The sequence below is a fragment of the Phoenix dactylifera genome, chromosome 9, assembly GCF_051530095.1.
Source record: "Phoenix dactylifera cultivar Ajwa chromosome 9, Ajwa_hap1_PhDact_Kaust_v1.1, whole genome shotgun sequence".
Lineage (NCBI taxonomy): Eukaryota > Viridiplantae > Streptophyta > Magnoliopsida > Arecales > Arecaceae > Phoenix > Phoenix dactylifera.
Window position 1 is genome coordinate 21,645,043 of NC_143198.1, and position 13,501 is coordinate 21,658,543.

General features: G+C 43.6%; 3 protein-coding genes across 3 annotated transcripts; 2 read left to right on the forward strand and 1 right to left on the reverse strand.

Moving 5' to 3' along the window:
• The first annotated feature begins 1,124 nt into the window (after positions 1-1,124).
• MEE40 (Pentatricopeptide repeat (PPR) superfamily protein) lies at positions 1,125-5,091 on the forward strand. The gene is made up of 2 exons (XM_089925401.1): positions 1,125-4,048; positions 4,651-5,091. The coding sequence occupies exon 1, from the start codon at positions 1,573-1,575 to the stop codon at positions 3,868-3,870; it is 2,298 nt and encodes a 765-aa protein (XP_089781527.1). The 5' UTR covers positions 1,125-1,572; the 3' UTR covers positions 3,871-4,048; positions 4,651-5,091.
• Positions 1,458-8,390, reverse strand: LOC149752871 (uncharacterized). Its single transcript, XM_089925402.1, has one exon. It carries the CDS (start codon positions 6,544-6,546, stop codon positions 5,998-6,000), a length of 549 nt encoding a protein of 182 aa, XP_089781528.1. The 5' UTR covers positions 6,547-8,390; the 3' UTR covers positions 1,458-5,997.
• Positions 8,391-8,395: 5 nt separating this feature from the next.
• Positions 8,396-13,399, forward strand: LOC120112416 (putative disease resistance protein RGA4). The gene is made up of 2 exons (XM_089925400.1): positions 8,396-12,909; positions 13,053-13,399. The coding sequence occupies exon 1, from the start codon at positions 9,183-9,185 to the stop codon at positions 12,894-12,896; it is 3,714 nt and encodes a 1,237-aa protein (XP_089781526.1). The 5' UTR covers positions 8,396-9,182; the 3' UTR covers positions 12,897-12,909; positions 13,053-13,399.
• Positions 13,400-13,501: the final 102 nt, after the last annotated feature.

The window sequence follows — 13,501 nt, forward strand, 5'->3', positions numbered from 1 at the left end:
AAAAAATCTCAAAGCACTGTGTTCAAGACTTCTAGGCATATCGTAGTTCCAACGTGGCCCAGCATTGAGTCAGAAGAATGCACAGCAGCAAGGCTCTCTTCTTGCCATGCCACCTCTTCGAGGGAAGGCACAGCAGCCCATTAGAAGGCTGCAGGCTCGAAGTTGCTCGGCAAGAAGTTCATGGCTATGCCTGGGACCCCACTATTTTTCAGTAGATTGGAAGAAACTCCATTAGTGGGTCTCCAGTGAGGTGATGAGGATGTCCTGTGAGGCAGGTTGGGTGTGGCTTTTGGTGCTGACGATCCTTTGGCATCTCCAATATGAAAAACTTGTTACAAGATGCAGTACCTAACACCAGCATGAAGAGAAGGCACAAGTTAAAGGTCAGGATTTGATGCATTTGCTATGGCATCTTCATTAAGAAAGAAAAAAAAAAGAGAGAGAAGAAGAAAAGAAAGAAGATGAATTGCTTGGAAAAGAAAGAAGATTTTCTGGGCCTCCCAAAAACCATTTCGAGCTTGGTTAGTTTCCTTCGAATATAATGTTCTTCCTCGTCAAACTAGCCTAATTGGATAGCAAATATATATTTTCTGATATTAAAATATTGATACAACGAAGGATCTGGATTGCATTAGGATTCTTCTTACATCATAGAAAGGGTTCTAGTTGGTCCAGATTTGGAAATTTGTAGCTGGCAGGAAGACTGGATCCTGAAGGTATGGCCCCTGCCCACTGGGAAACCAGGTCCAATCCTTCTCTTATAAGGCCACCACAAAGTGGAACCCCAAGCTTGGCCCATGACCATTTGGACTCAAGCTCGATGTACCAAGTCTGGTTGAGTCCAATCTGACCCATACATAGGCAGGCAAAAATTATATCCTATACTGTATGCAACACCACCAATCATCAAGGTACATTATGGGCCAATCATCAAGACAGATGTATATACTTTGTGCACCATGTGGCATCGCACATAGCTATTGATAGCCGCTTGTTTTTATAGTTTCTATTCATCAAGCGCTCATCTGGATGCACTGCTAGAGAAATGGATGATTGTGATTATGCGCATGCAAGTGCTTTTCTTTGGAACACGGCAGCCAAAGGAACAGGAGGGCGCACGGCACGTGCATGCAGTGTGGGGTATGATATCTCCCGTTATGGTCATCCCTTCCCTCAATTCTCAAATTGGGATAGCGACTGGACCTCTTATCCATTTTCACTCCACCTGTAAACATCTTTGTTTCCAAAACAATTCCTTCTCCAATTTCCCTTGTTTTATCCCAATTCTTGTCCACTTCTAGTCCTGCAATCCTTTCTCTTGGAAAGAAATCCTCTTCAGCTGATTTCTATTTCTAAACTTTCCAAGCTCACGATTTCCAAGTGCCATCCGCCTCGTATATTCTCACTACCATTTTGATTTTTCTCTTTAAGGAGCTGGATCTTTGCACCTCCATCTCCCTTTCTATTATTTTTTAGATAATCCCCAGCTGTTTGAGCGCTTCAACTGAAGAACCCACTTCTTGCAGATATCTGTTCCCTGTTCGAGCGCTACATGTTTGAGATATTTCCCCAATGGCGCCTTTTTTGTCAGCTCTGATGCCTCATCCCTTTGTTCTTCTTCAGAAGTTAAGCTGCCCCCCTCATACACTAGACCGAAAGCTGCCGAAGTTTGTCCCATTTGCATCCGTCCAAGGTCGCCAAGAGCTTGCGGTATCGACTGCTTCTGACGCCAGTCCTATCCACCAAATCCCTCCTGATTTTACCCCGGATGATCTTCTTGGCGTCCTCCGCCGCCAGAAGGATGCGGAGTCCTCTCTCCGCCTACTTAATTGGGTGTCAAAGAAAGAGAATTTCACACTCACTTCCTCTATTTACAAGGAGATCCTTCAGCAGCTCGGAGAGGCCGGATCTTTTGATCAGATGAAGGGCCTTTTACAGGAGATGGGGTTCTCCGGCTGTAAGATTGATGCAGGTATTTTCCAGATCTTCATTGAAAGTTATTCTAGATTCCAGCTGTTCGATGAGGCTGTTAATGTGGTTCTCAATCTGATGGAAGAATTTGGAGTCAAACCCAATACATATATTTGCAATTTTGTGCTAAATATCCTTGTGGAAGAAAGCAAGATTAAATTGATTGAATTGGTGTATTCTACAATGACTAGTAGAGGAATCCAACCAGATGTATCTACTTTCAATATCTTGATTAAGGCTTTGTGTAAAACGCATCAAATTAGACCCGCAATTTCGATGATGGAGGAGATGTCAAGCTATGGTTTGGTGCCTGATGAGATAACATTCACTACCCTGATGCAGGGCTTCATTGAAGAAGGGAATATGGAGGGTGCATTAAGAATAAAGGCAAGAATGTCGGAGATGGGTTGCATTCGGACCAATGTAACGGTTAATGTTCTGATACATGGATACTGCAAACAAGGAAAAGTAGAAGAAGCTCTTGGGTTGATACAAGAAGAGTCTGTAAAGGGATTCAGCCCTGATAAGTTCACTTTCAACACTCTGGTTAGTGGGCTGTGCCGAGCTGGGCATATCAAGCATGCACTTGAGATATTAGATGTGATGCTTCAGGAAGGTTATGATCCTGATGTTGTGACTTACAATACTCTGATTTCTGGGTTGTGTAAATTAGGAGAGATTGAAGAAGCTACATGTGTCCTGAATCAGATGGCCGAGAGGGGTTGCTTACCAAATATGGTAACCTATAATACTCTTATTAGTACTATGTGTACAGAGAACCGACTTGATGATGCTATAGAACTTGCCCGTGGCCTCACTCTCAAAGGTATTCTACCAGATGTATATACTTTCAATTCCTTGATCAGTGGTCTCTGCAAGGCTGGGGATTATGAGATAGCTTTGCGAATGTTTGAGGAGATGAAAAACAGTGGTTGCTCGCCTGATGAATTTACTTACAACATATTGATTGACCACCTTTGTCTCCATGGGGAGCTAGGGAAAGCTCTGGGCTTGCTGAAAGAAATGGAACTGAATGGCTGTGCCCGAAGTGTTGTGACATATAATACTCTAATAGATGGGCTGTGCAAGAACATGCGAATTGAAGAAGCAGAAGAGATATTTGACCAGATGGATATGCAAGGAGTCTCAAGGAATTTGGTGACTTATAATACTCTTATAGATGGCTTGTGTAAGAGTAATAGGGTTGACGAAGCCACTGAACTTATGGATCAGATGATAATGGAGGGATTGAAACCTGACAAGCTCACATATAATTCCTTGCTCACACATTATTGCAAGCAAGGAAACATAAAGAAAGCTGCGGATATAGTTCAAACTATGACTTCAAATGGCTGTGAACCTGATATTGTTACGTATGGGACTCTCATCGGTGGCCTGTGCAAGGCAGGTAGGACACAAGTCGCTTGTAAGCTCCTTAGAACCATACAGATGAAGGGGATGGTCCCAACTCCAAAAGCTTATAATCCTGTGATACAATCACTCTTTAAGCAGAGGAAGACTAGAGAAGCTATAAGGCTCTTCAGGGAGATGGTAGAGAAGGGAGAGCCTCCAGATGCTGTCACACATAAATTTGTTTTCCGTGGTCTGTGTCTTGGGGGAGGACCAATTGGAGAAGCTGTTGATTTCCTGGTGGAAATGACAGAGAAGGGATTCTTGCCCGTATTTTCCTCTTTTTCAATGCTAGCTGAAGGTCTGTTATCCTTAGCCATGGAGGATACGCTTAATAGGGTAGTTGAATTGGTAATGGAGAGGGCTGATTTTACAGAAAGTGAAATTGCCATGATAAGGGGTTTTCTTAAGATACGCAAATTTCATGATGCACTGACCACCTTTGGCCGTCTATTGAGAAGTAGAGTGCCTGAGAAAGTTTACAATTAATGCTAAAATGTGGAGAAAGTTCTGCTGAACAGCTTGTTAGCCTTGAATATCATACACAGCACCATCGGATGTAAAGCCAAGTCTGTATAGAATTAGATGGAATATGATCATACATAAAAGGATGGAAATCATTCTGGCTGTCAAAGGTCAATAGGAACTGGTTATCATGTAATGATATGTAAGGAGATCCTTCTGGAATATTTTTCTTGCAGTGAAAGCCTGTTCAGTGACGTAGTTTGATTTCTAGATTGATGAATCAACGTTTTAAATCCTGTGGGACAGGAGTATTCTGGTTTCTCCTTTTTCTTTCTTTTCCTCCTCTTTCCTTCCCTTTTTTTTTCCTTACTTTTCTTTCTTTCCTTTTTCTTCTTTCTTTTTGCTATCTCTTCTTTTTCTTCTTTCTTTCCGTTTCTTCTTTCTCTTTCCTTTCTTCTTTGTTTCTTCTTCATTTTTTCACTTCTTCCTTCTTTTTTCGTCCTTCCTTCCTTCCTTTCTTCCTTTTTCTTCTTCTTTCTCTGTATGGATAGGTTTCGGAGTCCTGACCCTATCCCGGTCCCATTTTCTCACAAGAATGGGAGAGGACATATGTTACTGTTGTAAATTATTCCATCTGAAGAAACTGATCTTATGTTTAACATTGGCTTTTCTTCTCGACTATGATTGCCTTTACTGAGCTTCTCTTCAGATCCTATTCCTCTCATGGCTTATTTTAGTTTGCAGTTTGTTTGCATCTTAGTTTTATTTTGCTAGTTCTTTTTTAACATTATTGTTTTTCTGAAGGAAACAAAGCTCCGAACTCGTGATTAGTCTCTAGAAATCTGCAGTATGCTAATGGTTTGCTGTACTGGACTGTGGTGCAACTAGTGGAATACCTGGCTCTGTATATCTAGTACTTGTGGCTGGCATATGGAATATCAGTAAATGAGCTTCATACAAAATTTGAATGCATCACCTGGAATGCTCTTCAAACATGGCACAGCAACATTGTGTTTTGTCTTTGTTTGGCATATTCTAACTGGTTCTTACTCTTAGTCCTCATCTAAATGCATTTACTCTTGTAAGACCTATTTATTGTCATGCATTGGTTAGCCTTTATGCTTGCCATTGTACCACTTTGCGTCCTTATAGTTAGTTTATGGTCCAAACTCTGTAGCTTTGAAATTGTTAGGAGAATATGCTGCACCTTGCTATACTAATATCTTGATCTGTAATCTTTTTCAACTTAATTGTTTGATATTGTTGTTAAATTCTATCATGCACTTGATAACTATATTTAGGAATTACTAACTATTAGCATTTAGTTACTTGAGCATAGTGTTAATATCTTCTTGGCTAATCGACTTTAAGAATACTTTAGACTTTAATGAATTATCTGCATGTAGTTAATTTTGGTTGGTCCAATAAAGCTAAAAGATTTTGTTTTGCTCTTGTATGACTTAAGAGAAAAATCATTGACTTTTTTTTGTGTGACCGATACAGAGGTAATATACCACCACTTAGAACCTTGAACCTATGGTGAGCTCTTGTGAGAGAGGGGTGCCAACCAGGTGAGCTAACAGTTGTCGGTGACCATTGTCTTATAACTAATAAGCATATTCTGATAATCTTCTTTGCTAATTGCGGGAGTGCTTGATTTTCATGGGCGATCTGCAGTTTATTGATTTCAGTTGGATGTGAAATTTTGTAATCAGACCACTGCCATCGGATCTCTTCACTATATGATATCTCCCTCTCTGCACTCACCATTCATTGGAGGTTACAATTAGAGATTGGTATTGGGCCGTGCCGGGCTCAAGCCCACCGGGCCACAGACCAAACGGGCCGTGCCTGGCCCGGCTTGTTACTAAATGGGTTGTGCCTGGCACGGCCCGTTTAACCTAAAGGCTAAGCCCGGCACGGCCCTAGGCCCGTGGGGTAGCGGGCCGTGCCCGGCACGAGACGGGATCTGGGCCGCCGGTTTCTCGGAGTCGAGAGAGATCTTGGGGAGGTCCTCGTGGTCGGGACCGGAGGAGGAAACGGATAGCCGGGAGGAGATGGATACCGACTCGGTGTCCAAGTCGTGGAGCAGTGGGAGGCTCAAGGACGAGTCCGCTGGCCGCGATCTTGGGTTCCGATGGAGCAAATGCTTCAGAGATTTGGGGTTCGGGTTTTGGAAGCGGCGACGACGGGCTTCCGGGAATCGGGCTTCGGGGTTTGTGCCTTCTTGAGGCCGAGTAGCTCCCTCCACCGGCTGGAACACCGTGGCGCCTTGGGAGAGAAGATGTAGGGGTCCAATCCAGAGGCGTTCTCCGCCCTCCGCCACGACTTCAGCGGCTCGGGCGACCGGATCTCGGAGGAGGACTCATCAGGCAGCTTTGACGCCGTCGGCGACGGCTGCAGGGGGACCAGCTTCCCGTCAGAGAAGAGCTCGTCAGCGGGGAGCATGGCGACAGGATCGTCCAGCCGGAACTCGAAGTCGACCAGGTCATTGCTGGCAGTCTCCAGCTCTTCCAACGGGTTACAGGAAGGCGCCGCCAGGGCGGCGGCGGAGGCAGGGGCGGGCTGGTCGCCGTTAGCGTGGTCGCGGCTGAGCGAGATCCGAGGGCTGAGCCAGCCGTAGGGGGAGTAGGACGCCGGCGGGCAGTCAAGTAAGCCCTCCGGCGACACTCCAACGTTGTTTACCACGGCCGAGGCCATCAGCGATCATGAATCGGGGGAGGAACGCTCAGCGATCTCTTTTCGATATATCGGACAAGAGGGAAGGAGAGGGGAGGGCCGTTCCGGGCTGGCCCACGACCGTGTCAGATTTGGCCCACGAATCGTGCCAGCCCAGGCCCTTATGGGCCGTGCCGGGCTCGGCCCGCGGGTCAAAAATTCTTAACCCAGCCTGGCCCCCTTTTATGAGCCGTGCTAGGCACGGCCCGCTTCGTGCCGAGCCGTGCCGGGCCATAGGCAGCCCGGCCCAATGCCCATCTCTAGTTTCGATAACCTGCCCCTCTCCTTTTGAAGGATCATTCCATTTTCAAGGCATAGAATCGGCCAAACTTGAACTCAGAGTTCTGTCACCACGTCATGGCCCTTGTTATTGGACAAATCCTGTTGAGTCCTGCTGCGATACAATTACTGCCGTGCTGGCTCGTCTGTGAATTAGCCATCATTAAGACTAGGGGTGTGAATCACCTGCTGGCTGCGATGTAAAGTGGTTCACCTACTTCAGTTGTTCAGTTTACTACGAGTCCTAGCCATCTCCAATCCTTCGGTCCTTTTCTTGCCTCTCCTAAGACTTCCTTACACTCTACCCATCCGCCACTCAAGATCCCCCTTCGTCCACTCTCTTTGTTGCTTGGTCCCTTTCGCATTGTCAGTGGAGGCCCGAAGGAGGCACTCCTCTCAATATATTTGGCAATGTCTCATTGGACGTCAACAAGCTCTGCTTCATCAAATTCAAGATCTCTCCTACAGCCTTTTTCTTTGATCCCCATTCCACCTTTTCTACTCCTCAATCCCCATTCCACCTTTCAAAAATTAGGGTTTTGCAATTCTTTCTTCCTTCAATCAATCACTTTTTCTACTCCTCAATCCCCATTCCACCTTTCAAAAATTAGGGTTTTGCAATTCTTTCTTCCTTCAATCAATCACTAAGATGAGTAGATTCATGTTTCAATCCCACAGTCTCCCGCTCTTTGGTTATCATTCGGTTTGTTCAGAGAAGGTGGAGGCGGAAGCCTCATGTAATTGACAGCTAGGATTCTCCATTTGAGGATGATGGAGCTAGAGGCGATAAGCCGAAGGAGAATTGGCACTTGGTGGGGGTTTCTGCCTCCATGTTGAAGAGACTCTCGAGCACAGGTAGATCACACTGTAGCAAACTTATTCCTCTATAATTGCATATTCTCCTTTCCTCCCCCATCATCCTCATCACCGCTCCTTTTCGAAGAGGGGATGATGTTCTAGCAAACTCGGGGGATGATGTTGTAGCAAACCCGATAAACTGAACGAAATGAATTTTTCGAGTCAGTTTGAATCAGTTTTCACATAAGGTCAATTTTGTTTTAGTTTTGGTTTTAGAAAACTGATTGAAGTTGGTTCGATTTTAAAAATATCCCTGAATCATGCAAGCCTCTAGTCAAGACATAAAAAAGCTGGGCCAGGACGGCCCAATGGTCGATCTGCTTTCTGTTCTCTCTCCTATTTTTCAGGTTTCTTCTCTTCCCTTCTTTTTTTTTTTTTCTTTTTTCATTGAATGAATGATTTGATGGGTTTTTATGTTAAACTGTTCAAACTTTAAAGGCTAATAATAACATGACTAACAGGATAATGAGGCCATTATTTTTTGATGCCGGCACCTTGTTACAATATAGGAAGAGGAACAAGATATGCTCCTCACACCCATAAGCGGCATCTTCAAAAAAAAAAAAAATTGTATAAATATCTTTCTAAATATTAAAATTTGCATAATTTTTTTTAAAATTAATATTTAATTTATATTTTTACAAAACATTATTTTTTATGAATATTTTTAATATATATATATATATATATATATATATATATATATAGACTCTGCGTCAGCAGCAGAAGTCTCTCTATATCTGCCAAATTTACAAGGAACCACTTCCATGTCCCTCTAAAATATTATTTTGGGATGCCACTTTATTCCCCACCAAGTATACCGATCTCCGTGGCAACCCTGCGTATTACACCGAATTGAGTGGTCCCGTGAAGCATTTCTTGAACTATACACGCCCACTTGGACGAGAGGTGGAACCTTTGGGGTGTAGTCGAGTTTGCATCAAAGGCGTGCAGCTGTTGGTATTTCTAGATATGCTTATGTAGAAGATTTGAACCTTTTCAAAACAGTTAAAGGTGCCTATTTCAAATATTGTTTCTTGAATCATGCCAAATCCACTGATTGAACCGGAGGCTCTTCATTGGCAGATCCCTCTATCTATGTAAGATATTTATTTTTGACCACTTCAGCTTGATGCCCACCACTCTGTCATTGTTTTTTTAACATTATATATAGACAACTTGTACGATAAGTAAACCAGTCACTTTCTTGCTTGACAATAAGAGAGAGAAAAAAAGTTGAACATTATCTGATCTCCTGCCTTTCTAAAATAGAGATTATCCTGTCTTTCCACCCATTGTCAAACCTACCGGAAGCTCTCCACTAACTTCTCAATAATTGAGGCGAAGCACACCAGCGATCAACTTCCCAATAATTGAGGCCACATACACCAGCCATCCCAGAAAAGCAAGTATATTTCCTGGAGAAAATCTCTCTCTCTCTCTCTCTCTTCTGTAGGAGGTGCTTTTGTCCACCGATCGATATGGAGGCACTGCGATCAGTTGGAGGATCCATCACTTCCGCCGTACTGGACAACTTGGCCGGCCTGGTGATCTCCGATGTCATCCAGCAGTTCGGGCGCCACTCGGGGCTTCAGGATGACCTCATGAGGCTGCAAGCTACCCTAGCACGGACACGCTTCATCCTTGGCATCGCGGAGAAGAAGCGCACCAAAGATGACAACCTTGCCCAAATCCTCCAAGTACTCAAAGATGCTGCCTACGATGCCGAAGACTTACTGGACAAATTCAAATACCAAGTCCTGCAGCAAAAGGCTGAAAGCCAAGAAAATCAGAGAGGTACCTTCTTATTTCCTTCTCTTACACTTGCCAGAAATGTGTTCAATCGTGACGGTGATGCTGTGGCTAAAGTGAGGGAGGTTATGGGGAGGTTAGATAGCATTGCTGATGATATGGAAAAAGTCATCAGACTCCTGGATTTAGATGATGAAGGAAAAAAATATCAGAGATCGGCGAGACGAGAGACGAGCTCATTCTTAACTGAACCCGAAGTGTTTGGGCGAGAAAAAGAAAAAGAAAAGGTGATAAAACTGCTGTTAAATTCGCCAGATGCAACTGAATCCGGTGATGATCCTATCCGTGTTTGTTCAAAGAGACAAAAGAAAGATAGTATTTTTATTGTGCCAGTGGTCGGTATCGGAGGGATCGGAAAAACTACTCTTGCCCAACACATTTACAATGATCCGAAGCTAAATGATTATTTTGATTTAAAGATTTGGGTTTGCGTGTTTGATAATTTTGATGTGAAAAGGCTAACTAAAGAGATAATAGAGTCTGTTACCCGGGAGAGACTCTCTTATCACCAAAATTTGAATTGTCTCCAAGAGATCCTTAAGGAGAAGATAATGTCAAAGAGATTCCTGCTCGTCCTTGATGACATCTGGAATGATGACCGCAACGAATGGAATCTTCTGTGTGCTCCATTAAGGTCCGGGCTGCAGGGAAGCAAGATCTTGGTAACAACTAGATCTCAAAAGGTAGCAAAGATGATGGGCACAATGGAGGCAGTCTTCTTAGAGGGTTTACCAAATGATGCCTATTGGGAATTTTTCAGTAGACTTGCATTTGGTTCTCAGAACCCCAAAGAACATCTTGAGTTGGAAGCTATTGGTAGGAAGATTGCTGATAGGCTGAAGGGATCTCCACTTGCAGCAAAGACGCTAGGAGGCCTATTGAATTTAGACTGGGATGAGAGGCACTGGAGGACCATCATGAACAGTGAAATATGGGAACTAAAACAACGTGAAGATGACATTATACCAGTCCTACAGTTGAGCTATCAATACCTGCCTGGATATCTGAAGCAATGTGTTGCATATTGTTCTATATTTCCTAAAGATTACGCATACACAAAAGACGGGCTAGTCCAAGTCTGGATAGCACAAGGCTTCATTGTACCTCAAGGAAATGTGCGGATTGAAGAGGTAGGGAGTGAGTTCTTCCATGATTTGCTTGACAGATCTTTCTTTCAGCATAAATGGGAGGATGTATATGTGATGCATGATTTGATACATGATCTGGTTCAATCTGTCTCAGTAGATGAACATCTAAGAATAGAAGATGGCAAGTGGCAGGAAATCCCCAGCAGGCTCCGACACCTATCAATAAATACTCTGAATCTGAAGTTGAGTAACTTTGCCAATTGTAAGAATCTACGCACCCTTGTCTTCAAGAATTTGTATTATACAAAATTTTGGTCTGTGCTTGATTGCTTGTTCACAGCGTCAACAAAGATCCGTGTGTTGAAATTCAGGAATTGTCGGATCAAAGAGTTGCCTGAAAGTATTGGCAATTTAAAACATCTTCGATACCTTGATATCTCTTTCACCAGAATTCGAAGGTTGCCTGAATCACTGTGTAACCTTTACAATCTTCAGGTGTTAAATATATCTGGCTGCCCAATTGAAAATTTTCCTACACGCATGACCAACCTAGTTAAATTGAGGCAGCTTAAAGCAGATGAGGAGACAATTTGTAAGATGGCTGATATCAGCAAGTTAACATATCTCCAAGAGTTGCGGGTATTCAAAGTTGTAAAGCAGAGAGGGCACAAGATTGAAGAATTAAAGGACATGATACAGCTTCATGGAAGAATTTGCATTAAAAATCTTGAGAGCATCGAAAGTGAGGAAGAGGCCAGTCAGGCTAAGCTGAATAATAAACAGTACCTTGATGAATTGGCCTTGATATGGAATATTGATAGAGGCACCAGCTCAGGGAACGATGATGTACTTGAAGGCCTCAAACCGCATTCCAATCTCCGAAGGTTGGAAATCAGAAACTATGGTGGTGTCCGATTTCCAAGTTGGCTGGAGCCACAATCGCTCAAATATTTGAAAGCTATTTGCCTAGAAAATATCCAAAGTTGCGGGCAACTGCCATCTCTTGGACAGTTGCCATCCCTCGAGATTCTGTGCATCAAAAATATGCATGCGGTGAAGCAAGTTGGTCATGAATTCTTTGGCTCTCCAGAGGTCCAAGGATTCTTGTTGCTGAAAGAGCTGGAGATTTCAGACATGCCGGAATGGGAAGAATGGTTCAGAATTGAAGGTATCCAGATGTTTCCTCGACTGCTTAAACTCTGTATCCTGAACTGTCCCATGCTAAGGGGTTTAGCCTCCCTCCCTCCCTCTCTCAGAAATTTGTCCCTAGAGAATGTGGGAATAAATATGCTCCCAGAAGCATGGGACGGAGACTATGGTTTTACTGATGAGAGCAGTATGACAGAGCGCAGCAGAAGCAGCAGTAGGACCTCTTCAATTTCTTGCATGCGTATCTTGCATTGTCCAAACCTGGTAAATCTGGAACAATGGCTGTTGTCACACCACCTGCCGGCTATCAGGGACTTGAGTATTTTTGGCTGTCAGAAGGTTGTGCGGTTGCCAATGGAGAGGTTTAAAGATTTTCTCTCCCTCGAGTATTTGACAATCATGGACTGTCCCTTGCTCCCGTCCCCAGTGCAATTGATCCTTCCCTCTTCTATCCGATGGCTTGCATTGGATTCATGTGGTCATCTGGATGAGTCACTACCCGGCTGCCTGCACAATCTCACCTCTCTTACCTCATTGGAGTTAAACCGCTGCCCACACATAACATCTCTTCCAGGAGAAGTGCTCGGCCGCATGATTGCTCTCACAAATTTGACTATTCGGGACTGCGGAGAACTGAGGTCGCTAGGGGACTTACGAGCTCTCAGATCTCTTGAATTTTTGGATATAGGAAGATGTCCTCGGCTCACAATACTGGCAAATGAGGAAGAGCAGGGCGAGGATTCGGCACGTCTTCGCGTCCTGCGCATCGATGACACGACCCTGGTCAAAGTGCTGTTCCCCACAATCACCCTGCCCTCACTTGAATCACTCACAATCGTTGACTCAACTCAAGTCATATTGTTCGCTGGAGAGGAGCAATTGTGGTTGCAAGGACTCAAATCTCTCAGATGGCTACGCCTTGTAAATTGCAACAATCTTCAGTCCCTGCCAACAGAGTTGTTGCATAGCCTTTCCACCCTCCGAGTTTTGGAGATAATAAATTGCCCTGAGATCCGCTCGCTGCCAGAAAAGGGCCTGCCTTCATCCCTAGAAAAGTTATATTTCCAAAGTTGTCATCCGGTGTTGACAGAGCAATTGCGAAGGCACAGGCAAATGATGAAAAAGTCGCATAATGTGATTTCGTAGCCTACTGAGACAGGTACAGCCCATCACACCGCCCTCTTTACCGACTTTCTGTTTCCTATTTTGTAGAAAAAACTGCATTATTTAGAGCAGAGAAGAATGTTTCTATTTACTGGATTTTTTTTTTTTTGAAAAAGTATTTACTGAAAAATGTTTCAGGGTCTCCGTCCATTGCTGCCGCACCAGCTCTCCATGTTACTCTTTTTGTGCAAACAGATGGCCGTTACTCTTTTGTACTTGGCCAGCGATAGCAAATGGATTGCTTCTTAAAAAGCAAAAAATGAATTGTTTGTATTTATGATAAACTACAGTGCTTGTAAATATATGTAGACTGATGATTTACAGCAGAAAGTGCGTGAGAATAAGTACGCATTTTTATTGATGAAAGTGAGCCCTTTTTGAAACTGAGACTTATCTTGTACTGTATCTATTATATGGTTTATATTAATAAACATAATGGCCACGGTAGGCTTAGCCCTGCTTTCTCCCAAAAACAACAACAATAACGGTTCGAGTAGCCCCCCTGGTTTAGCCTCTTGGTGGACATACCTGCAAACTGTTTAAATATTAATTTCATCAAGATTGGTCAGAGGTCAGGCTATGAAGGA